This window comes from Chelonoidis abingdonii, chromosome 16 (assembly GCF_003597395.2).
Source record: "Chelonoidis abingdonii isolate Lonesome George chromosome 16, CheloAbing_2.0, whole genome shotgun sequence".
Classification (NCBI taxonomy): domain Eukaryota; kingdom Metazoa; phylum Chordata; order Testudines; family Testudinidae; genus Chelonoidis; species Chelonoidis abingdonii.
The window spans coordinates 22,174,844-22,197,871 of NC_133784.1; the positions used below are offsets into that span (position 1 = coordinate 22,174,844).

Consider the following 23,028-nt stretch of genomic DNA (forward strand, 5'->3'; position numbering starts at 1 on the left):
GGCGTGCCCAAGAGGCAAGGGCTCCTCACCCAGCCACCCCCCTGTGGCAGCACCCACAAAATATACTAGTTTAGTGCCTGTCATTATGTCTTCCCCCAATGGCTGGGCCCAGCAAATGCAACAACCAGCCACACAGACAATTACTACTCCAGCTAGAGCGGGAGAAGCTTGTGCTTTAGATGAAGGTCCCAGGTTCAGTCCTCGTTCATAGCAGTGGCAAGAGGAGACAGCTGCTGTCCAGAACAGAGATTGCAGTTTCCATGAAGGGGGTTGGGGGAAGCTGCAAGAAGCCTGGGATCAGCTGAATAACCAGGCCAGATCCTCAGTTACTGCAGATTGCTGGAGCTCCATGCCCTGACTTCAGACTTCATCCTTTTCCACCAGCAGATCTAGCCCAGTTACGTCTAAGGCCACGTCTATACGACGCGCCATTTCGGCGCGTTAAAATCGAAAGCTCTGGGTTCGATATATCGCGTCTCGTCTAGACGGGGATATATCGAACCCAGAGCGCGCTTACATCGATTCCGGAACTCCACCAAAACAAACGGAGTTCCGGATTCGACTTTGCGAGCCGCGCACATCGATTCGGCGCGGTGAAGACGGGTGAGTAACTCGATTTTAGATATTCGATTTCAGCTACGCTATTCCCGTAGCTGAAATTGCGTATCTAAAATCGAATTTCACGCGTCGTGTAGATGGGGCCTAAGTAAAAATGACTTCCAGAGCTATCTGGAAGGATCAGCCCTTCTCTACAGGGCAGAGGCTTTAATGGTTGGAACAAGACCTGTTCCTCCTCCCCCATGACTCAGGGCCCATGATGGAAGAAAAGGCACATTTAGCTCCACACCGGTGGGAGCCAGGGAGAGGTTCCTTATTCACGCGTTTCAGAGTAGCAGGCGTGTTAGTCTGTATCTGCAAAAAGAACAGGAGTACCTGTGGCACCTTAGAGACTAACACATTTATTTCAGCATAAGCTTTCGTGGGCTACAGCCCACTTTTTCGGATGCCTAGAATGGAACAGACAGACTGAGATATTTATACATACAGAGAACATGGAAAGGTGGAAGTACATAACAACTGTAAGAGGCCAATCAATTGAGATGAGCTATCAGCAGCAGGAGAAAAAAAAAATCTTTGAAGTGATAATCGAGATGACCCACAGAAGGTGTGAGGAGAACTTAACATGGGGAAATAGAGTCACGAGTTTACATTGCAGCCATTAGCTTGTTCACAAGATTTTTTTTCAAGGGAACCCATTATTCTCAGGGAGTTTTACCTCTGGATTTTATGGCCCTGGAGGAGCTGGAGGCCAAGATTGGATTGGTTGGCCAGCCGAACAAGTTGGCGGGTGGTGCCGCTGACTAGATTTTTGCTCCCATTGTCAAGTGCTATCACGCTATTGAGGGAACAAAGTGACTGATGGCAGCAGGCCCAAGAAACCACTTGTAGCAAAAGAACAGCCAGCAGCCTTATACGCCACACTGATATTGACGAAAGGGTATGGGGGAGGGGCAGTCCTTATATCTGAATTAGGGCCAAGGCCGGTGTAACCACTAGGCGAACTAGGCGGCTGTCTGCGGTGCCAAGATTTGGGGGCGCCAAAAAGCGGTGCCCAGAAATTTTTTTAGACTATTGCTTAGGGGCCTATAGCCATCCTTTGAGCCACGTGGCAGAGCCGGGAAACAGCAGCAGCAATGCGGCCTCTCCTACCCCATGGTGGCCTACGCTCTCCGCCTGTCCCTGCTGCCGCGGAGGCTGCTGCCACCCTGGGCTCGGGCTGCCCGGCTCCCTGAGTGGCTCCCGGTTCCTGCTGCTCTCGGCCAGCAGGTGCGGGGCCCCAGCCGAGCCCAGACCTTTGTGTCTCCTCCGCAGCAGCGCCCCCCACCTGCGTCCTCCCGGATGGCGGCAGCAGCTGGGGAACCTGAGAGGAGGAGTGGCTCCCAGACAAGCAAGGGAGACTCTGAGGTGAAGAGGCTGCTGGCCCTGGCATGGCCCGAGCACTGGAGACTGACAGGTACGTGCCCCTACCCCTTCCCGTGCCCCATCCTGGCACCGCCTCCCCACCAGCCCAGTGTTACCTGCCCCACCAATCTCAGTGCCCTGCCCCATACTGTCAGCCACCCCAAGTTCACTGTAATACCAGCACCCCTTGGCAAGGGGCCCCCTGATCTTCACAAACAGCTGTCACAAGGCTGGTAACTTGTCAAAAGTGAGAATCTTTGTGAGATGTGTGCATGGGTAATATTGAAAGAATAATGTATTTACCTTAAAAGCCTGCTTTATAGACTTGGAATAGAAATTAGTCACCAGGTGATAATGGCCCTTTGGGGCAAGGGGGATTTGTCACCCTGCCTAACCTGGCTGGTGATGCAATGCAAGGCTCAATTGTTTAGCTTTGCACAATAGTAAGACTTTGAATGGGACATCATCAGAGGCAATGGCAAACAACCGAAACGCCTTAAAGGTAAAAAAGAAACATTACAACAGCCGTTACCCGTTCTGACAGGCTGTTTATAATGCTAAGTTTACTAGTTTTCGGAGGTTGTCGAGGGTGGTGGGGGTGGTGCGGCGCAAGGTGGAAGTTTCACGTGGGGCACAAAATATCCTTGCACCAGCCCTGATTAGGGCCCAGATGCAATTAGCATTATGATCTCGTTCCACTGCTCCAAAGGGACTTGCTCTCATTAAAGAATTACAGGGTCAATAGGGAAAGGGTCAGAACTGAGGGGCACTGGCAGAGCAGAGTGGGGGTGGAGCTGGCTTCCAACAGCATGGTTAGCATCGACGTCCTGAGCACAAAAACTGGACTGTGCGTGGATCGGACAGTGGGGACCTGCCCCTTTGGCTGCTGCTATGGGAAACAGTACATAGACACAGCCTTGCGGCCACAGGTGTGCTTGTGCAGACACAATGCAGCAGGAATGCACTATGCAAACATCATGGCAGGCCCCTCACGCCTACACTTTGCTGGGGCAGGGAAGAGCCTCTGGTATCTCCCCAGCTCTGCTTTCCCCAGAAGCCACCCAGCCCTGGAGAGCCAGAGGGACAGGCCATGAGAGGATGCGAGAGCAGCTCCAAGCAGGCCAGGGGAGGCACTGGAGAAGTGTGTGAGGTACAGATGCCCCAGGCTCTCTTTGCAGAGCTCCCTGGAACACAACTCCTCATGCTGGAACACTCCCTCCAGCCACGGCAGCTGCTGGAGGCTGGCAAGGCCATCAGAGCCTGGGTGAAATCCTGGCTCTTCCAGCTCAAGGGGAGGTTTGTCATTGACTTCAAGGGGCCCAGATTTCATCCTGGGGCTCCTCAGTGCTCTTGGGTGCTCAGATACCCACAATGGCAAATCCCCCATGCTGAGCCCCGCCCTGGCAGCTTCAGCCCTGACCCTGACCTTCAGGCATCTGCGAGCCCGAGGCTGGGCTACTGCAGCTGGTTAGACCTGGGATAGATACAACCCCAAAGTGCAGCAGCCTGACTGCATAGCCCCACCACCCTGCTCTGCAACAGCCTGTGCCCTGTAGTTCGAAGCCCTTGATTGGCCTGGCCCTGGCTGGCTGAGACAGGCCTTAGCCTCCAGGAGCTGCCAGGCCAGCCACCTCCCAGGGGAAGCTCATCAGTGCAGATGGAGCTTTCCTGGGGGCTGGCCCTAGACTCAGAACTCAACACACAGCTCAGACAGTGGCCATGCCAGCACTGCAGAGTTAACCTGGGTCAGCTACGCCCTCTCGAGTTAGGCTGGCTCAAGCAAGAGCAGCCATGTCCAGAGCGATTGCGAGTGGGGCTAACATGAGCCAAAGCCCATCCCACCGGAGTTCTGGGTTCATGGGTGTGGATGGCACTCGCTGTGGAACAACCCTCAAGGGACAACTTGAGTTACCTGTGGCAAAGATAAGCCCGTGGCTTCCCCTCAGTCAGATCTTCCCACAGATGCCCAGTCCAAGCCAATCCAGCTCCTTCCCCACCAGGCCAGCAAGGAAGAGCGAGATAGATCGTTATTGTTCTCTCGCCTAGCAATTACTGCCTCGGTGCAGGATACTATGGTGATGGCAGCCATATAAGTAGCCAGATTAGATAAGGGAATATGTCTCTTTAGTTTACTTTGCGCAAATTAACCGCTCGGACCTGGACTTGGAGATTTGCGATGAGCGTATCAGCCCCGCCCCACTTCCCTGCTCTTGTTTCTGGCCCCCCAATTCCTCCTCCTGTTCCTCTCGACACTCACTGATCCCATGTCCCATTGCCCCCCTCATACTTCTCCCAGCACCAGTGTTTCTAACAGCCCCCCCCGGCCTCCTCCCTGTTCCTGTCTTTCCATCTGTGGGATAGACCAGAGAACAACCTTCCCCTAGCCTGGTCTGGCAGGTGCCTGGGAAGCTGCACAGGGATCCTGATCTGCAGCTGCTTCCAGCCCTGATCTCCTCACCCACAGCCACCACAGCATGTCTCCTGGCTAGGGCACCCCCATCCCTACAGGCCAGCCCACATCTCCTGAGGCCACTGTGCAGGGTGAGCGGATCTCCCTAGGGGGGGATCTGTGACAGGCCCCGTTTCCTAGGCCTCTCAAAAAGGGGAGGGGTGTCCCTTGATCCCAGACAAGAGCTCCGGGAGCAAGAGCAAGCCAAAGCGATGTGCCCGTGACAGCCCCTGGATCCGACCCTCGCTGAGTTCTCCAGCGCCAGAGTGACACATGGGGGAAAGCTGATTGCAATCCGCACACACTTTTATTTACACTAACAGAAGGCCTCGGAGAGCCCTGCTGCTCGCAGACTCCAGCACTTGAGAGTCCCCCCTGGAGCCCCAACAGAGGCTGCTGGGAGTTTTACTGGCTATGGCAGCTGCGTCCCAGCCCCCTCCTCCGGGCAGCATGGCTCAGGGACTCTGAGTGCAGGAGCCACACATTTCATGGCATGTCACGGAGCATCACTCCTAGGCGCGTGGGACCCAGGGATCCTGAGCCAGCAGGCAACAGAGGCGCTCCTGCAGCCAGCTCACTGAGCACTGTCACCTCACCCTGCCGCAGGTCGCACCCCGGGGCATTGTCACCATCAGCACAGCTGGCCACGGTCTCCTGGAGCTGGAGGGGTGCTGGGCCTGCGGGAAAGCACCTCAGAGTCGGAGCTGGAGCAGGTAGCGGATCTGGCACTGGCTCTCCTGGTAGATCAGGTACTCGCTCTGGCTGAAGAAGGAGTCCTGGTACTTGGCCATACGGATGGGCTTCCCCTGTGGCACCAGCACCTTCCTGCCCTCGACTATCAGCTCTCGGTCACAAGCAGGGTCTGGGGAGGGTGGGACAAGGAAGGGGTTAGCGCATGGGACTGGGCCAGGAACTGCCAGCACCAGGCTGTGTGAGACCCCCACTTATCCCATCTCCAAACCTCCACTCTCCACCATCCCCCCAGCTCCAGCTCCAAATCCCCGTCATCTCTGTCATGCCCCATCATTGCCAGCACCTCCAGCCTGCTCCCATTCTGAATCCCCACCCCTTCCACCTCCCCACAGGCGGGTGGCAGCCCCCAGTGGGGAGGGCAGATCGGGGAGCGCACTCACCTGGCTCAGTCTGACCACAGGCGATCACACTGTCATACCCCGGGGGGGCCTTGCGCAATGACGAGTCGTCCTGGGTGATCCGATACTCCTTGCCTAGGGCCACCTCGTTGAGGAACATGATCCCGACCCCCTGGGAGGTGCAGCTCACTGGAGAGGGAAGACCGATATGTGCTGCTGAAGCTGGCTGCAAGGCCCATTTCCATGCCTGGCCTGGCCACCAAGCTGGCACAGCCTGCCCTGTAGAACTCTCAGAGCTGGCAGCAGCACACTGCCCTGGGTGGTTCTGCTCCTTTGCCCCGCCCTGACTGTGGGCGCGGACAGCACTCACTGCACCCCCAGTGCTTCCAATCACCCCTCTGCTGTGGCCTATTAAAGCCGCCTGGAAAGCCAGGGAGCCCTGCTCCCCCAAGCCAGGAGCTCTCCTCTGCCAAGAGGAGGGGGAAACTGCTCTCCTTGCTTCACTCTCCCTTAGTCTAACCTCTCGCTCACACCTGTCTGTGCCGTCCCACCACCCAGGTGTGTCAGACTCAGCCCTGCCGCACCTGGCCCTGCCAGCAGGGCCGCACCATCCAGGAGGCGCAGACTTGGGGCAGGATAGGAAAAGGGGGCCCTGAGAATGTAATGCCATGTGCTTCCCACTGTCCCCAGACAGATACTCGCCTTGCGGAGGCTGCCAGCATCTCCCCTTGCCCGGAGGGGATATGAGAGGGGTGGGGGTAGCTGGGAGAGCTCCCCAGACTGGGCTGCTGTGGGCCTTACCATATCCCATCGACTTGCCGTTCTCGGAGGCAAAGTAAAGCCCCTTGCCCACACGCCCGCCGGAGTGCGGCATGATGCGCAGGCCGCTCTTGAGGATGGCGGCGACGACGGCCACGTTGGTGCCATGCCACAGCAGGCGCCGGTTCTCCAGGTTGTCGTGAGCCTTGAAGCGCTCGCTCTGCGGAGCCAGACAGGGCAGTCCTCAGCTCCAGACAGAGCAGGGCCTCAATGTCTGCAAATGCTGTGCACCCCCAGCCAACACCGCCCATAACCTCACTGATGCAGAAGGAATCTCAGCGCTGGGGGAAGGGGCTGGATCCACAGCCCTGCAGCCAACAGGACTGATGCGGGCAGCAGGGAGAGCAGTATCCGCTTCCCCCACTGCTGTCCTGGGGGAGGCAGCTGAGAGGCCCGAGGGCAGCTGAAACTCCAAGCCTCTGTAGCCTTCGGCCTCTGCCCAGGCTGCCAGAGGCCCCCTTCGCCCGTTGCCAGCACCAGTTCCGAGCCGCTGGCATCAGCCACGCTGACAGCCCTGGGCAAGGCCGGACTCCCTCTGCTGCACCCATGAGAGCCGGCTGACGAGACCTGCCCTGAGCACAGTTAAATGGTCAACGCCGAACCGAGGCAGAGCAGCTGGAAGCTGCTGGGGCTGAGCCCGTGTTGCAATTGCTGCACAGCCAGGGCACCGCTGGCTCTTGGGGCCTGATATGGAGCCAGGCGCCACATCCAGCAGCTGTTTGTGCCCAGGGGGAGCTGCGGGTGCCCAACTCTCCCCCACCTGGCCAACGAGCAAGGGCCCATGGACACATGAACCCGCGAGCGGTAGGACACTAGTGCTCTCACCTCTCCCTCCCTCTTCACCTTCCAGATATTCAGGATATTGACCTTCCGGTGGCTCATCCTAGTCTTCTCTACGTAGGTCTGGATCACCTGTGGGGGAGACCAGAGTGATCGGGGGGCACCTGGGGCAAGACCGGGCAACAGCAGTCCTCTGCTCACCTCCCCCATCCCTCCTGCCCTGGCTACCACAGAGGTCCACACTGGGGCCTCTGGGCTTGGGACCCATCCCACAGGAGGTTTCTCTGCTTGGTGCTGGAGAAGCCTCTGGCATGATGACACCTGAAAACATTCACTCCCTCCACGCCCAGAACCGCCCCTGTTCCCAACATCTCCAGCAGCTCCAGCTCAGACCCATCCGTTCGTCAGGCCTGGGCTCCACCCCCGGCCCTGTCAGCTCCATTAGTGGAACCCCTCAATGGCCTGGAGGGACTAACCCCTGGGGAGAGAGGCCAATTCACCTACACCAGGCTCCTCCCTGGCTCTCACCCCAGCTTGGAGAGCCCACGCAGTGCTGAGATAGCCTGGGGGTTGGGAGGGAGGGGCACTCACATCCCTCCTGGTGGACGCTGGAGGAAGCAGCTTCCTTTCCATACCAGACAAGTGCCATGCAGGAGGCGGGGTTGGCACTGTATAGACCAAGATGGAAGTACCGACGGAAGGACCCATGTCCCCAGGCAAGTGACAGCCCACAACCCCTTCTCACACTGGGCTAGTGACCCCCACATCGCTCCCCTGCCCAAGCTGCTGCCTCCACCAGGACACTTGGCGTGCACCAGCCCCTCCAGACCTGGTAATCCTCCAACGCCGGGTCCACCAGGGTGAGCTCACACTTCAGAAGCTCATAGTCCTTGTCCAGTGGGTGAGGCACTTCCTCCACCTTCACCTCCTCCTCCTCTTTCTTCTGCGCCTGCAGGCTCTGGGCCAGTTCAATGTCTGCCAGCACCTACCAAGGCAGAGAGACGGGCTGATGGGAAGGGTGGGCCACTTTAACCCCTTAGTAGCCCTGGAAGCTCTTTGCCCATCCTGTTCAGAGACAGCATGGCCAAGGGTGGGCATGACCCCAGTTGAGGTTTGTATGTCCTGCTGTCCTTCGCAGCATGGCCTCAGCCTGCCCGGAGACTCCCCAAGGGGGTCTGGTTTTACACCCCTGAGGAAGGAGAGGCCCTTTCGCTCGCAGAGCTCATGGGAGTTTGGATGCACATGGCCCACACATTATTCAGTGGGCCACCCTGCTGGGGCAGTGGTGGGCAGCGCCATGCCCCCTAACCCGCTGGGCTCCCAAGCGAGCACCAGACATGCCAACAAGAAGATGCCGCAGACTCCGGGTGGCTATTTCTCTGTGCAGGGCTGGGCTTCTTCTCCCTCTCACAGGGCACTCTGGCCCAGTTCTAGAACCAAGGAAGCAAATGGCACAGTACCACCCCACCTCACCACCACGGCAACAGCAGGGGTGATGGTGGTGGCTTCCCCAAGTGCTGTCCTGGAGCACAGACTTCTTCCCCCAGCCAGGAGGAGATGCTGCGCTGATGGCCCTAGGGAAATCCAGCCGGCCTCAGCCCAGGGCCACGGGGAGGGAGAACATTCCCATCTGGGAGACCGGGCAGGCAGCAGGAAAGCTGTGAGGAAGGGAGGCCTGGCCCTGGCACTGGGGGGTCCCGCCCTGACCAGCAGGAGAATCCAGCACAGTGCAGACCCAGCCCAATTGCCGCAGGTAGGACCCTTACCAGCAGCATGTCCTTCTTGGCCTGGACGATCTCCTGCGTGTTGATGGGAGGGGGCCTGGCGCGGCCGAAGCTGTGGGGGATGATGGTGTAGAAGCGGGACGACAGCTCCTCCAGCTGCCTGCAGGACAGCGGCTGCTCCTGCAGAGCCGTCTCAATGGCCTCCAGGGCCTCGAAGCCCTTGGCGATCTGCTGCTTGCTCAGCTTCCCCAGAGGCATCTTCTTCACGTCTGGGGCAGACAGACAGGCATGGAGAGGGAAGACAAGCAATGGATGGCTCAGGTGGCTGCCAGCAGGGGCACCTGCATCCCCCCCAGACCTAAGCGTGACCCCTTCCCCTCGGGGGCCCCAGGGCAATCCCTCACAGAGACCCTGAGCTCATACAAGCCTCTCCCCCATCCCCCAGGGCAGTGCTTTCTCTGCATGCCTGCAGCAGACCTCTGCCTCACACCCAGCCCCAGCCGTGGGTCATCATCACAGGCACCCTCCTCCGGACAACGAGGAGTGAGCAGGATGTCAGTTCGATTCCCTTCTACCCTAACCTGCAGCACCCCTTTATTCCAGCTGGGGCTCCCCACACAGCTCTGCCAATGCCTCTCAGTCCTGATCTGCAGCCGCCCTGCCAATGTCCCTGCATCCTGCCCTGCAGCCCCCCTGCTATTCCAGCCCTGAGCCCCCATAGCCCTGCCAATGCCCTCCAGCCTGACCTGCAGCCCCTGCTATTCCAGCCCTGAGCCTCCCACAGCTCTGCCAGTGCCCTTCAGCCTGACCTGCAGCCCCTGCTATTCCAGACCTGGGACTGCTCCTGAGCAGAACCATCCACCTATCACACAGCTTTGCGACACAGTTCTAGGTGCTGGGAGCACCAAACTCACTTCCATCATTGCCCCAGGTATCCAGCTCCAAAGTGTGGAACAGATTGATCACAGGGAACAACTCAGCCAGTCACCCTGTGATCTAGACCAGTGGTCTCCAAAGTGGGGAGTGCACAAGAGGATCCTTCGGGGTGTGCGGCAGGAGGAGCAGCGCCGCTTCGGCAGTTCGGATGGCTTTTTTTTTTTTTTTTGCTCTGGCAGTCCGAGCGGGGGAGTTTTTTGTTTTTTTTTTGGCTTGGGGCAGCACAGCAGGGGGTGCATTCTCAAAAATTTTTTACCGATAGGGGCGCGCAATCAAAAAAGTTTGGAGACCACTGATCTAGAGCAGCATTTTTCAAAGTTTGTTAGGTCACGGCACGTAAGGCACTGAGTCACTCTGGTCAGCACTGCCGACTGGGACGTTAAAAGTCCCATTGGCAGTGCTGCTCAGCTAAGGCAGGCTAGTGCCTACCTGTTCTGACACCACACTGCACCCCAGAAGTAGCCAGCAGGGGGTCTGAGTTCTAGGCAGGGGGATCACGGGGTTTTCAATTTTTTCAAACTTTTTTCTGGCGACTCAGTTGAAGAAAATTGCCCGCAACGCAACAGAGCTGGGGATGAGGGGTTTGGGAGGGGACTCTGGGCTGGGGCAGGGAGTTGCGGTGTGGGAGGGGGTCAGGGCTCTGGGATGGGGCTGAGGATGAGGGGCTTGAGGTGCAGGAAGGGACTCTGAGTTGTGGGGGCTCAGGGCTGGGGCAGGGGATTGGGGTATGCAGCTCCCGGTCAGCGGCGCAGTGAGGGTGCTAACGCAGGCTTCCTGCCTGTCCTGGCACCACGGATTGCGCTGCACCCCAGAAGCAGTCAGCAGTAGGTCCAGCTCCTAAGCAACTCCATGTGGCTCTCACCCACAGGCACTGTCCCCCACTCCTGAGAGCCCCCATTGGCTGGTTCCCAGCCTAGCCTACCTTAGCCGGGCAGCACTGCCAACAGGGCTTTTAACAGTCCGGTCAGCAGTGCTGACCAGAGCCATCGCGACCCAGTGCTTTACGTTCCGCAACCCAGTACTGGGTCATGATCCGCAGTTTGAAACCCACGGCCCTAGAGCAGCGTGGCCTGGCCCCTCTGACCAAGCCCTGGAGACAGCTAACAGAAACACTCAGCAGGGCTGCTGGGCCCCCAGCCAGGAGCCCCAGGCTGCAGTGGGGCCGATGGTGCAGGGGTGTGGGCTGCCTCCCCCCCGCATCCTCCAAGGGCCCTGCTCCCCACTGTACCGATATTCATGGTCTGCATGGCCTCTTTGAACATGTCATTGCTGAAGATGAGTGAGACCAACTCCTGGGTGGCCTTGTCCAGGCTGCAAGGCAGCGTCCTCTGCTTGGAGCGCTTCCCTCCATCCACGCTGTCCACCTGGGGGAGGGGAGAGGAAAGTGCCAGCTCAGACAGGCAGAGGGGCTCCCTCCCCCATAGGACATTCCCACCCACCACCAGGCCTGCTGCAGGGAAAAAGCTTCCCAGAGCGGACAGAGCCAGCAATGGATCCCCCCAGCCCTGCCCAGCCACCCCTCCCCATGGAAGTTTGTCTCCAGCGGGGAGCTGCCCTGGTGGGGGGTGAACTGGGGCCGTCATCTGAAGCAGAACATGTCACTTTGCCGCCTGTGGGCCAAACGCTGAGGCCCTTGCTCACTCTCATGGAGGCAAAGCTCCCACCAGCTCCCAGCATGCTCTCAGGCAGCAGCGGGATACATATCCAAGTCAGGACTTCAGGACGTGGCCCCTGCATTGCAACTGTGCAGCCAGGAGGGGGGTTGCCTTCCCTGCTCCCCCAAGTCTCCAAACGAGGCCGTGCCAGCCCCTCAGCCCCATGGCACATATCTCCCTAGCCACCTCGGGAAAGTTCCTGTTTCCCTGGCTCCACGTGGGGGCAGCCTCGCTTATCCCAGGGCGCCCCCGTCACTCACCTTCACTGTCACCTCCTGCTCCTCCTCAGCCCCATGCTGCACCTCGATCAGGGTGTACTTGCCAGGGTGGGCCACAAAGTTCTCTCGCTCAGCCCAGCTGTTCTTGGTCTTCTCCCGGAACTTCTTCTCAAAGTCCTTCTTGGCGGCTTCCAGGGAAGGGAAGGGGCTGAGCTTTGACTGACCCACCTCCCCCTAGGAAGGGAAGAAACCCGCAGCAGGGTCAGGCTTAGTGACCCACTCCTGTGCTCACTGCTCATCTTCCCCTTCAACTCAGGGCTCCAGCTGGCCTCTACAGTGCAGCTGCAGGCGCCTTCACACAGGTGCAGCCTGTGGAGACTACAGGCCCCAGCACGCAATTCTCCATTTGATAAAGGCAACAAGGCAGCACTGCATGCTGGGTAATCTCCACAGGCTGCATGTATCCCTCTGGGACCTGAATCCACTCAACTAAGCTTCCCAGCTAAGCCTGACTGACTCTTCTGCATGCCCAGTTTTGCCAAGCCACCCAAAATGTCACACTTGTATTCCAATCCCAGGGTAGGGTTCTTCTGGCTAGCCTGGGTAAGTGAGATGAGGGACATTACAGACAGAGGTGATTTTCCTGCCAAAATGCAATGCCCTCCGCTAGTTTTTTGCCCGGGGCAATGGATGGGAAGAAGTGTTTACTTAACAGTGGTTTCCCTCTGCTTTGCCAAGTGCCCATGGCCCCTGCAAGAATAGCCACAAAGAGGAAAGCGGCAGGCAAGAGAACCATGTTGGGAGCAGATGGCTCCTATCTGGACAGGGAGAGCAAGAGACTTGATTCCATAGGATAGTCTAACCTGGCCTACACCTAATACCAGCTAGTCTCCCGAAAAGCGGCAGGAAGTTGCCCTGTCTGTCACGTCATCACTACAGGCTACCGGAGTCTTGTTTGCCTGGAAGTTAAAGCTACACCAGCTGCACCCAGCACTGTGTAAAGCAAATTAGGGCAGGGACAGCCCTAGAGCTCCTGGGACCTTGTCAGTGAGGCACCGGGCTGGGCTGTCCCTCGCCTGGCTCAGGAGTTCGCGAGGCTCGGCCTCCTTGGGAGCATCTAGCAGAGATCTGAGTCACCAGGGCTCAGGGCACTGAGGCTAACAGCCCTGGTGCTAACACTGGCTTCGGCTGGGACTGTCTCCCCATGACCCTGACATCAGCAAGGGGAGTTTCTAGAACCTGAGGAAGTGGGTTGAGACTGACACCTAGTGATCAGGGAGGGAATCTCATGACAGCAGCCAATGTAAATTACTTGTTTACATGGCAATGTCCATCCCCCAATGGGCACTGCACGCACAGCGAGATAGCCCCTGCATAACTCACAGCTTGACAAGTCCCTCCTGGAGGGGGAGCCAGACACTCCCATCAGCACCTCTCGGGGGGGACATGCCCGGTGGCTTCAGCCTCCCTTTCCCTGGCCTGTCCGGAGGGAGAGGGAAGGGTGTGCTGTGCCCTCCCTGAGTCTCCCCAAGGAGACTTTTGTGGGGGTCTGCCACCTCCAGTACCCAAGGAGGTGGGGGCAGGGGAAAAGAAGAGCATGTGGGTCTGTGCAGCCACACAAATAAACAAATGCCAGCAAGTAAAGGATGTAATTTAAACACCCAGCTTCTGCACAGGAGGGTGGTGCAGGTGCCATGTCTAACCGCCCTGGATTTAGCTTACTGCCATGTTCCCTAGAATGGGCGTCCCTGGCTGGGCCTTTGCCTCATAGCAGCAGAGGTAGCTCCTGTAACAACACCCCCTCGTGGCTGGCAGAGGGAGATACTGGCCCAGCTGTGCCGGTGGCTGGCCTGGGTACAAGGTACTCACCACGCGACCCCAGCGGTTCCAGCAGCTGTAGCTGCCATTGTGAGCGATGAGCTGGATGATGTAGAACTTGTTGTTGTTGTTTCCGATGTTGGTCTGGTTCAACATGCAGTCGTAATCCTCATGGATCTACCCAACACACCACAGGGAAGCAGTGAACACGGATGTGCCCTCAAGCAGCGATGGCTACACGACTGCTCCAGGACAGCCTGTGCTGGGGTCAAACAGGGAGCGGCTCCCTTGGGCTGAGATCCCTGGGACTGTCCTGTGGAACAGCATTAGTAATGGGGTCTGCAGTGGGTCAGACAGGAAGGGGCTCCCTCAGGCCGGGATCTCTGGGACTGTCCTGTGGACCAGCGTTAGCTGATGGGGTCTGGTGGGGAGAAGTCTCTTTCAGCTCTGCGTAGGGCTGGAAGGCCAGAGTGCTTTACAGCTCCCAGGGACAGAGTCCTTGCAGCTCTGCCGCAACCCCCGAACTGCCTTTTCTCCGAGAGTTCAGGCAGTGGGCTCTCTGAGCACCAGCATTTAGCCTCAGGGCCGGGCAAATGGGGCCCATGCTCACGGCACAGTAGCCAGTGGGGCACCATAAAGGACTTGGGCTCCCACTAGCTGGCCACTGACCAACCGAGACTGGTCACTGGGGGCACGAGTTGGAGGGAGGAGGGACCTGGGCAGAGCAGGGGGGAGGGAGGGGAGACTTAAAGTGACAGTGCATTTGCTGTCTCTCAAACTTCCCTAACACACACACACATAGGTTCTCAAACCCACATACACTCTGTCTCTTACAGTCCCCCCAACACAGACTGTGTGTGTGTGTGTTAGTCTCACAATCCTGATACACACACACACAGGCTCTCTCTCTCACACACACACACACACTTGTATCGTTGTTGTTATTACTGCTTAGTACTTCCTGTCAAAATGCTTGCAGTGAGCCAGGTGTGGCTGCTCTGGCAAGATGCAGCCCCCACGTGACAGCGTAAAGCCTGCCTTGAGCCACAGGCCAAGCGCCAGGCACCACAAGCCACCACAGCAGCACAGACATAAGCGTAGCAATATACCATATGCCATACCACCCTTACTTCTGTGCTTCTGCTGACAGTGGCCTAGGAATCTGCTAGTTGTAGCAGTTTACTCAGTGTGACGCTATCTAATTAAAACATGACCATGTAGATCATTGCAACCACTGTTATATATTTGCAACAAATCTTGTACAAAATGTGGCATGTAAGATGTCTATGAAAAGGTTATGATTTGCTGAATATGATTATGCTAGGTGCATGCATGCATCATTTTTGTATTTGAAGTTTGAGTATTGGCTCTATAGCTGTATTTCAAATGTTTGTGCCTGGAGTAACAAGGTAGTTAGCCAGCACATCCTGAAGGGACTGGTCAAAGTAAGTGGCTCATCAAGGGGCACTTAACTCACAATGGACCATGGGAGACGCTCATCTACATTGAATGGACTTTCCTGTGGACATTCCATATGAAGTATTGGTAATGGCCTGGAGGTAATGTGGAGGGTGCCCAGGGAGCCGGTAGGAGCCAGGGGCAATAGTGGGAGGAGGAGGCACCAAAATATAAGTTCGCCCAAACCATTTTCACTAAAGCCAGTCCTGGGGCTGGGTGACATGCGAAGGTGTTTCCTCCCTCTCCAGGGGACCCTGCTGCCCTGCTGCCTGAGCCTCACTCATACCTGGGCATCGCTGCCATTGCTCAGCTGGCAGGCAGAGTCGATCTTGGCTTTCAGCTTCTCCTTGGGAGCGGTCTTCAGCGCCTCCACGGTGGAGCGGACGCTGTCCTTCTCCGACTCCTGCTTCACCTTCTTGTCCTGGATCTGGGCCTTGGCAGGCGCCTTGCGTTTGGGGGCCATTGCTCCCCTGCAACAATGGCCACCCTGCTGCAATAAGAATTAGGCCTCCGTCAGAGTCACTTACGTCCTGCAGAGGCAGGATGGAGGGCGAGGGGGGTTTTCTCCGCCACAGGCCAGCAGCCTGCTCAATTCCCAGGATTATCTCAAAGCTATATAAGGAGTGGGTGAACACCAAGAGCTCTTCAGGGATGACGGCTAGTCTTGTGCTTATGGCACCTGGAGACCTGGGTTCTGCTCCCAGCCTTGCCACTGACTTGGTGTGTGAGCTGGTGCAAGTCACTTCACGCTCCTTTACACCTCAGTTTCCTCACCCATAAAATGGGGATAATAATCATTCCCCAGCTTGAAGAGGGGGATGTGTGAGGCTTCACCTCACTAGTGCATTAAGTGCATGGAGATCCTTAGATGGAAGATACTTTGCAATAGTCTACAAAAGCTGCCATGGAAATGTCCCAAGCCCAGGCGCCCTCACGTTTCCCAGTGCTAGCACAGTTGGACTATACTGAGGCTTTCCCCAGCCCTTCCACTGGAGACCTCACAGGACAACTCCTCGTATCTGGTTAGCAAAACCTCCCTCCCATCCCCACCCTAGCCCACCAGCCCCATACATGCCAAGAAAGTGCAAGCCCCCCCAGCTGCTACTGTTCATTTTGAAGCACTCAGAAGTGTGATGAGCATACAAGGAACAAGCCAAGCCGCAGCCACTGTCCCAAAGAACTTACAGTCCAAGGCCCAGGGGCTGGGTCAGACGGGATGTGACTAGTGAGGACCATGCAGCACTGAAGTGGCTGAGGAAGGACGAGGATGATGAGTGGCAAAGGCACCCAAAGAGGAAGAAGGGGAAACCACTGACCCTCAGAGGATGTTTGGTTAGTCTGGGCTCAGTCCTTGGTCCACACACAGCAGTCTGTCTCTCCCAAACGCTGACACGAGAAAGAATAGGAATACTTGTTCGCAGATACAGGCTAACATGGCTACTACTCTGAAAACTGACAGGAGACAAGCTCAACGAATGAAATCCTGTCTAGTGCCCTGTGTCGATCAACAGATCCAGCTAATCCACTTGTAATCATCTGACAGTGGCTGCCGGCCCAGGGAGCGTGATGCCAGAGGGGCGGGGGTGGAGGGGGGAGTTTAGCCTGCTGAACTCTGGGTCAGGCTGGTGAATATGTTTCCAGCACTCTCCTGCAGAGCCTAAGGGTATGGCTACGCTTGAAATTTCAAAGTGCTGCCGCAGCAGCGCTTTGAAGTGTGACTGTGGTCAGAGCGCCAGCGCTAGGAGAGAGCTCTCCCAGGGCTGCACGTAAACCACATCCTCTACGGGTGTAGCTTGCAGCGCTGGGAGCCACACTCCCAGCGCTGTGGCACTGATTACACTGAGGCTTTACAGCGCTGTATCTTGCAGCGCTTAGAGGGGTGTTTCTTCACACCCCTGAGCGCGAAAGTTGCAGCGCTGTAAAGTGCCAGTGTAGCCACACCCTCAGTCCTGGACTGCATCCCAGGCATTGCTGTTCCTCTCCCGCCCCAAGGGGGCTATCCAACCAGAGTGAGAGGAATGGCAGCAAAAACCTGACTGTCACCAGGTCCCTGATTCGGCTGTATTTGTAGCATGGGTGGGTCTTTACTCCTTGGGAGAGAGGTGGTGATCAGGCTCTGACTCTTTGATGTGAGATCTCTGCTTAAGGGAAGGCCTTGTCTCTAAACTCTCTGTTTAAACACAGATCTGGCAAAGCCAGTTTCTAGCACTGTTCATCTGGCCATTGTGGGCAAATGGTCTGACATTCTGAACAATCGAACCAGGTCTTTCAGGCTCAGCACAGCCAAGGAGGAACCAGTTTTGCTGCATCCTTACTTAAATGTCCCCTTACCTTTGTTTGAGTGGAGCATGGTGATCTGAGGGCACAAGCTCACACTCCAGCTGAACCACACCCAGTCAAACCCAGACAGCTCCAGCCAAGCTGACATCAATGGGGATTTCATACTCAACCCCCTGGGTTAAACCTGCAGACTTCACTCAGCATCCAGCTGCGATGTGGCAAAAAGCAGCGTGATGGGATTATGCAGCAACACAACGCATGTTGTGTTAGGATGTACTGGCACAACAAGTGTGTCCTACACAACACGCAGCTGAAAGAAACAGCCCCTTGGTGGCTGGAAGAGCGTCCCCTTTGGGTGACCACGACATGCAGGTTTCCCTGGTGACTGGTTGCTGACTGAGGAATTTTTAAGGGGTAGAAGAAATGGTGTCACACGTGTCAGGTTTCTGCAGTACCCCGAGAGAGCTCAATGAACTAAGTCTGAGGCTCTCTGGGGCCCACTGTATTGCTAATACATTAACCATTCATTTGAGGGCCCAGATTGTACATAACTGCTCCGGGGGGAGGGGGAGACGAGAGACCTGGGGGTTCACAGAACTATAGCGAACAATGGGCCAGACAAGAACGGACTATGGAACAAAACGTGTGAAGTGGTTTTCATGGGGAAAAGCTACAGGGAGGTGAATGCAAATTCCCCACGTCCAGCTATACATAGAATATCAGGGTAGGAAGGGACCTCAGGAGGTCATCTAGTCCAACCCCCTGCTCAAAACAGGACCAATCACCCCAACTAAATCATCCCGACCAGGGCTTTGTCAAGCCTGACCTTAAAAACCTCTAAGGAAGGAGATTCCACCACCTCCCTAGGTAACCCATTCCAGTGCTTCACCACCCTCCTAGTGAAAAAGTTTTTCCTAATATCCAACCTAAACCTCCCCCACCGCAACTTGAGACCATTACTCCTTGTTCTGTCATCTGCTACCACTGAGAACAGTCTAGATCCATCCTCTTTGGAACCCCCTTTCAGGTAGTTGAAAGCAGCTATCAAATCCCCCCTCATTCTTCTCTTCTGCAGTTTAACAATCCCAGTTCCCTCAGCCTCTCCTCATAAATCATATGTTCCAGCCCCTAATAATTTTTGTTGCCCTCCGCTGGACTCTTTCCAATTTTTCCATATCCTTCTTATAGTGTGGAGCCCAAAACTGGACACAGTACTCCAGATGAGGCCTCACCAATGTCAAATAGAGGGAACGATCACGCCCCTTGATCTGCTTGCAGTGCCCCTACTTATACAGCCCAAAATGGCATTACCCTTCTTGGCAACAAGGGCACACTGTCAACTCATATCCAGTTTCCCATCCACTGTAACCCCTAGGTCCTTTTCTGCAGAACTGCTGCCTAACCACTCGGTCCCTACTCTATAGCAGTGCATGGGATTCTTCCGTCCTAAGTGCAGGACTCTGCATTTGTCCTTGTTGAACCTTATCAGGTTTTTTTTAGCCCAATCCTCTAATTTGTCTATGCCCTTCTGTATCCTATCTCTACTCTCTAGCCTATCTACCACTCCTCCCAGTTTAGGGTCATCTGCAAACTTGCTGAGGGTCATCAGATTTATTTTGGCCCAATCCTCTAATTTGTCTGGGTCCCTCTGTATCCTAGTCTTACCTCCCAGCATATCTACCACTCCTCCCAATTTAGTGGCATCTGCAAACTTGCTGAGGGTGCAGTCCACACCATCCTCCAGATCATTCATGAGGATATTGAACAAAACTGGCCCCAGGGCCGACCCTTGGGGCACTCCGCTTGATACCGGCTGCCAACTAGACATGGAACCATTGAGCACTACCTGTTGAGCCCGACAATCTAGCCAGCTTTCTATCCACCTTATAGTCTATTCATCCAGCCCAAACTTCTTTAACTTGGCGGCAACTATACTGTGGAAGACTATGTCAAAAGCTGTGCTAAAGTCAAGGTATGACACATCCACTGCTTTCCCCTCATCCACAGACCCAGTTATCTCCTCATAGAAGGCAATTAGGTTAGTCAGGCATGATGTGCCCTTGGTGAATCCATGCTGACTGTTCCTGATCACTTTCCTCTCCTCTAAGTGCTTCAGAATTGATTCCTTGAGGACCTGCTTCATGATTTTTCCAGGGACTGAGGTGAGGTTGACCGGCCTGTAGTTCCCCAGATCCTCCTTCTTCCCTTTTTTAAAGATAGGCACTATATTAGCCTTTTTCCAGTCATCCGGGACCTCTCCCAATCACCATGAGTTTTCAAAGATAACTGGTCTTTTGAAACTAAACCCGGAGGTGTGAGCCATTACCTGCTGATTACTTATTACTTGAGGCCAAGATCAAAGGCTCAAGCTGTATAAAGAAAGAGCCAGGACTATTCCTGATGGTTCTGAATCTGAGCTGGTTATGAACTCATAGCCACACTAAAAATCCAGCTGTGGAGTTTGAAGGACTGACATGTCCCAGGGCCAGAGGCTGGAATTGGGGTGACCTGTGGTAAGGCTTTTAGCATACGTGTAGGTTCTTTTAATGTTATTAATATATTTCTCTGTAATGCGTTCACCTTAAGAATAAATATGCTTGCTTAGAAAGAGCTGGGTGGTAACTGACAACTGCAGGCCGTTATGCTGTTCACGATCGCTGAGGAGAAAGCCAAGTGTCGACACTAGTCTGTTTAGGCAGTCTGGCTTGCACAGTGTAGGCAGGAAACTGAAGTCTTAAAAATCCCCACTCAGGAGGGAGAGAGATGTAGGTCTCTGTCCAAGAGACCTGACAGCTGAGAAGCCTCTGGTGGACCACAAAGGGGGAAATACTGGGGCAGTAGCCCTGAACAGGGACAAATGTTGTGCTCTAGTGTGCTTTTTAAGATGCCCAAAGAAAGCATAACATTTTTTCAAATTTCTTTGCTCCTCTATTTTTTACATTATATAGCAGGCTGCTCTAGCCTACTCTGGAAGACTCTGTGGACCACTGAAGAACTGAAATTATAACATCACAGACACCAAAAGAGTGAAATCTAATGAACTGGGAAGAGAAAGCATTTTTAGAGTTCACACTGTTTAAAACACTGGTATTTTATTTTAACTCTATTGAATTCAAACACCTACTATACACTTTGGAGAAAAGCTCTCTTGGTTAAAGATTGATCTTTCAGTCCACACAAGCAGCTGCCAAAGAGTCCTCCAGTAAAGCCAGAGAAGACTAGGCTTGCCATGCCTAATATTTCTAAGGCATGAAACTCCCAAACCTTCCAAGCCTCCTGTAAGCAGAAACCAGGGCGGGAGGGAGGACACAAATCTATATGCGGCAGGTCATCTTTAAAATGTAAAGTGAAGGGGTTTATGGGTAGATGATCTTTTTTGCCCCCCCATTCTGGGAAAGAGGCAGAAAAAGCAGCTCAAATACAACCTCTCCCTTGGGACCAAGAGAGAAATTTAATACACCCCGCCAAGTTGCAAGTACTGGTTGCACTTCTCCATTTAAGCTTTGTTTGCATACCCTGGCACAAAGAAACACAATGCCAGCAGCAGACCCCAAACCAAAGGGGAACCTGGGTTGGAAGAATCACCCGATTTATTCCAGGTGTCCACGTAACATAAGCCAAGAGCAGGATACAGAAAACAAGGACCAAACAGGAAGGAAATATAGCTGGGCAGAAGAATTCCAGGCAGAGATTGCACAGCTCAGTCTCTAGTGATAATATCCCTACTAATGGGCAATGAAGACTTGAACCTACATATTGCATGAATATGAGATTCATGGGACTCCAGAGAGACATGGCTGTACTGTATGGACTGTACAGCATCACCCATAGAGCAGAATGCCCCAAAATCTTGCCAGGCTCAGTGCAAGACCTATTTCTTTTGGGGAGGGGGGGGGCGGGGCATCACCTCCATAACTGTGGTGCCTGAGTAGGCAGTCAGCAGCCCTGCAGGGGCAAAGAGCAAACAAGCAACATAAACAAGGGAGGGGTGGAGAATGGGGCCTTTCCAGACATTTCTGTGCACACCGAAGCAATGGGAGCTTTGGAGAGGTGGAGATGGAGCAGGGAGAGCGCTAGAGTTACCCTGGGGTTTGTTGGTCCTGAGCTAGGCTTTCTTTGAGGAGGAGAAATTCGGCAGGCAGGGAAGGCCCAGCAACGCAGTTCCATTCCCAAAATTAAGCATGCTTCAGATCAATCTCAGCAGCCACGGCCTGAAGGCAGCAGATTGTGTGCCCTGCCCTTGAGGCCCCTCAGGGCTTTACCGGCAAGAGACAGACTCACAGGGCAGCTGCAGGCTCCACTCAGCTGCTTTTCAACTGCCCTCTGGCCTGCTGGGGAAACAGAGGTGCACTCACCTGCCTGGAGCTCCTTCGCAGACTGGGGGGGGAGCTTAGGGCTGCTCCTCACGGCTGGCCTCAGCGGAGAAATGCAAAGGCGACAAGTTTAGACAAGCCAGAGCTGGCACAGCCACCTGCTCTTTCCACTCTTCCTGCCATTCTCCTCCTCCCCGTGACCTCAGCCTTTCTACTGCAAAGCAACTCCCCTTGTGGGAGAGGAGCCAGCTTAGCCCAGGGGAAGGAAGAAGTGAGCTGGCAGCCCACGTTGCATTGTCAGTGCCAGGACTAATGCCTGCTCGCAGGTCGCCTGGCAAGCGCTCTGCGCTGTGTGGGCTCAGGGGAACTGGAGGGGAGTTGTTAGGGGAGAGAGACAGCAGTGAGAAACTCCCGCGCCTGCCTAGAAAGGAGGACCTGGGGATAGCTCTCAGCCAGGCCAACACATTCCAGCCTGGATGGGCTCAGACCTGTTCCTGTTGGAACAATATGGTCAGGACAAACCTCTCTTTCCCTGCAGAAATTCTGAGCTGGGTGCAGCTGCAGGGGTGAGAACCACCGAGCTAAACAGCAGCAGGGAAGGGGAGCAGTGAGGGCTAGTGGCTAGGGCACATGCTCAGTCCAGGAGGTAAATCCTCCAGTGGAGCTGTGGCAATTTACACCAGATGAAGATTTGCCCCCAGGGTTTATTTCCTAGCTGCCCCTCATTTTTTTTTAATTGACTCTGGGCAAGTAACACCAGCTGTGTCTCCCTGCCAAAACGGGATACCAGCACCCACCAGCTCCACACAGAGCAGTGACCCGTGTGGATGAACGGCATCACAGAAGGACACCATGACTTCCGCTGCCTGACATCTCAGTCCCCCAGTGAGGTAGGAACTTCAAGGCCCAACTGGGACCAGTTTAGATGCTACTGTTCCAAAGTCTGAACTCTGCTAGAATCTAGTAGCCTTTGGCCCAGACCCTGCAAGGTGCTGAGCACCCCACACCGCTCAACCCAACGGGAGCCATGACTGCTCAGCACCCCCTGGGGCAGACCTTGTCTGCTCACCCTCCCCGCTCTGCCCCACGGGTCTGCCAAACCCCCAAAGCAAGAGTCCAGATCTAAAGAGCACCCCCCAAGGCCACCACCCCACACAGGGACCCCAGCTTCAATGCTGCCACCTGCTACTGCACCAAGGGTCCCCCACACCACCACTCCACAATGACACAGATCACGACCCCCAGGGGCGGGCCCAGCCCCTCCCCTGAAACTAGCCCCAACGCTCCCCCCAGTCAGACCCAGGGCCCAAGTCCGCCCCCCAACCAGCCCCAGCGCCCAGCCCCTCTCCCCAGATCAGCCCCGAGGCTCCCGCCCCGAGCCCGGCCACCCCAGCGCGCCGTGCGTAGCAGGCTCCAGCGCCCCTCGTGGCACACTCACCCCACACAACCCCCACCTGAGAAGAGCGCACTGCGCATACGCAAAACGAGACCGGCTGCTGAAGCAGCCCCGTTTACAGGCAGCTCA

At 55.7% G+C, this 23,028-nt stretch overlaps 1 protein-coding gene across 8 annotated transcripts; it reads right to left on the reverse strand.

The window, feature by feature from the left end:
• Nucleotides 1-943: 943 nt before the first annotated feature.
• On the reverse strand, nt 944-22,719 carry PARP3 (poly(ADP-ribose) polymerase family member 3). 8 transcript variants are annotated; one of them, XM_075073028.1, is made up of 11 exons: nt 21,546-22,717; nt 15,197-15,397; nt 13,504-13,629; nt 11,677-11,868; nt 10,990-11,125; nt 8,868-9,094; nt 7,931-8,086; nt 7,147-7,233; nt 6,304-6,481; nt 5,545-5,691; nt 944-5,273 (listed from the first exon to the last, which is right to left on the reverse strand). In XM_075073028.1, the coding sequence occupies exons 2-11, from the start codon at nt 15,371-15,373 to the stop codon at nt 5,104-5,106; spliced, it is 1,596 nt and encodes a 531-aa protein (XP_074929129.1). In that variant the 5' UTR covers nt 15,374-15,397; nt 21,546-22,717; the 3' UTR covers nt 944-5,103. The 8 variants fall into 8 exon arrangements, with proteins under 8 accessions (XP_074929129.1, XP_032647107.1, XP_032647090.1 ...); XM_032791216.2 differs by having other exon boundaries at nt 15,197-15,400; XM_032791199.2 differs by adding an exon at nt 16,227-16,296 and having other exon boundaries at nt 4,700-5,273; nt 5,545-6,481; nt 21,546-22,719.
• Nucleotides 22,720-23,028: the final 309 nt, after the last annotated feature.

Bases quoted from the DNA above. Each gene is read 5' to 3' on its own strand.
- PARP3 (XM_032791206.2), bottom strand. From the start codon at position 15,373: ATGGCCCCCAAACGCAAGGCGCCTGCCAAGGCCCAGATCCAGGACAAG. The intron at 11,869-13,503 runs GTGAGTACCTTG...TTCCCTTCCTAG, and splicing joins GGAACCGCTGGGGTCGCGTG to GGGGAGGTGGGTCAGTCAAA. The intron at 9,095-10,989 runs GTACAGTGGGGA...TGTCTGCCCCAG, and splicing joins CATGCAGACCATGAATATCG to ACGTGAAGAAGATGCCTCTG.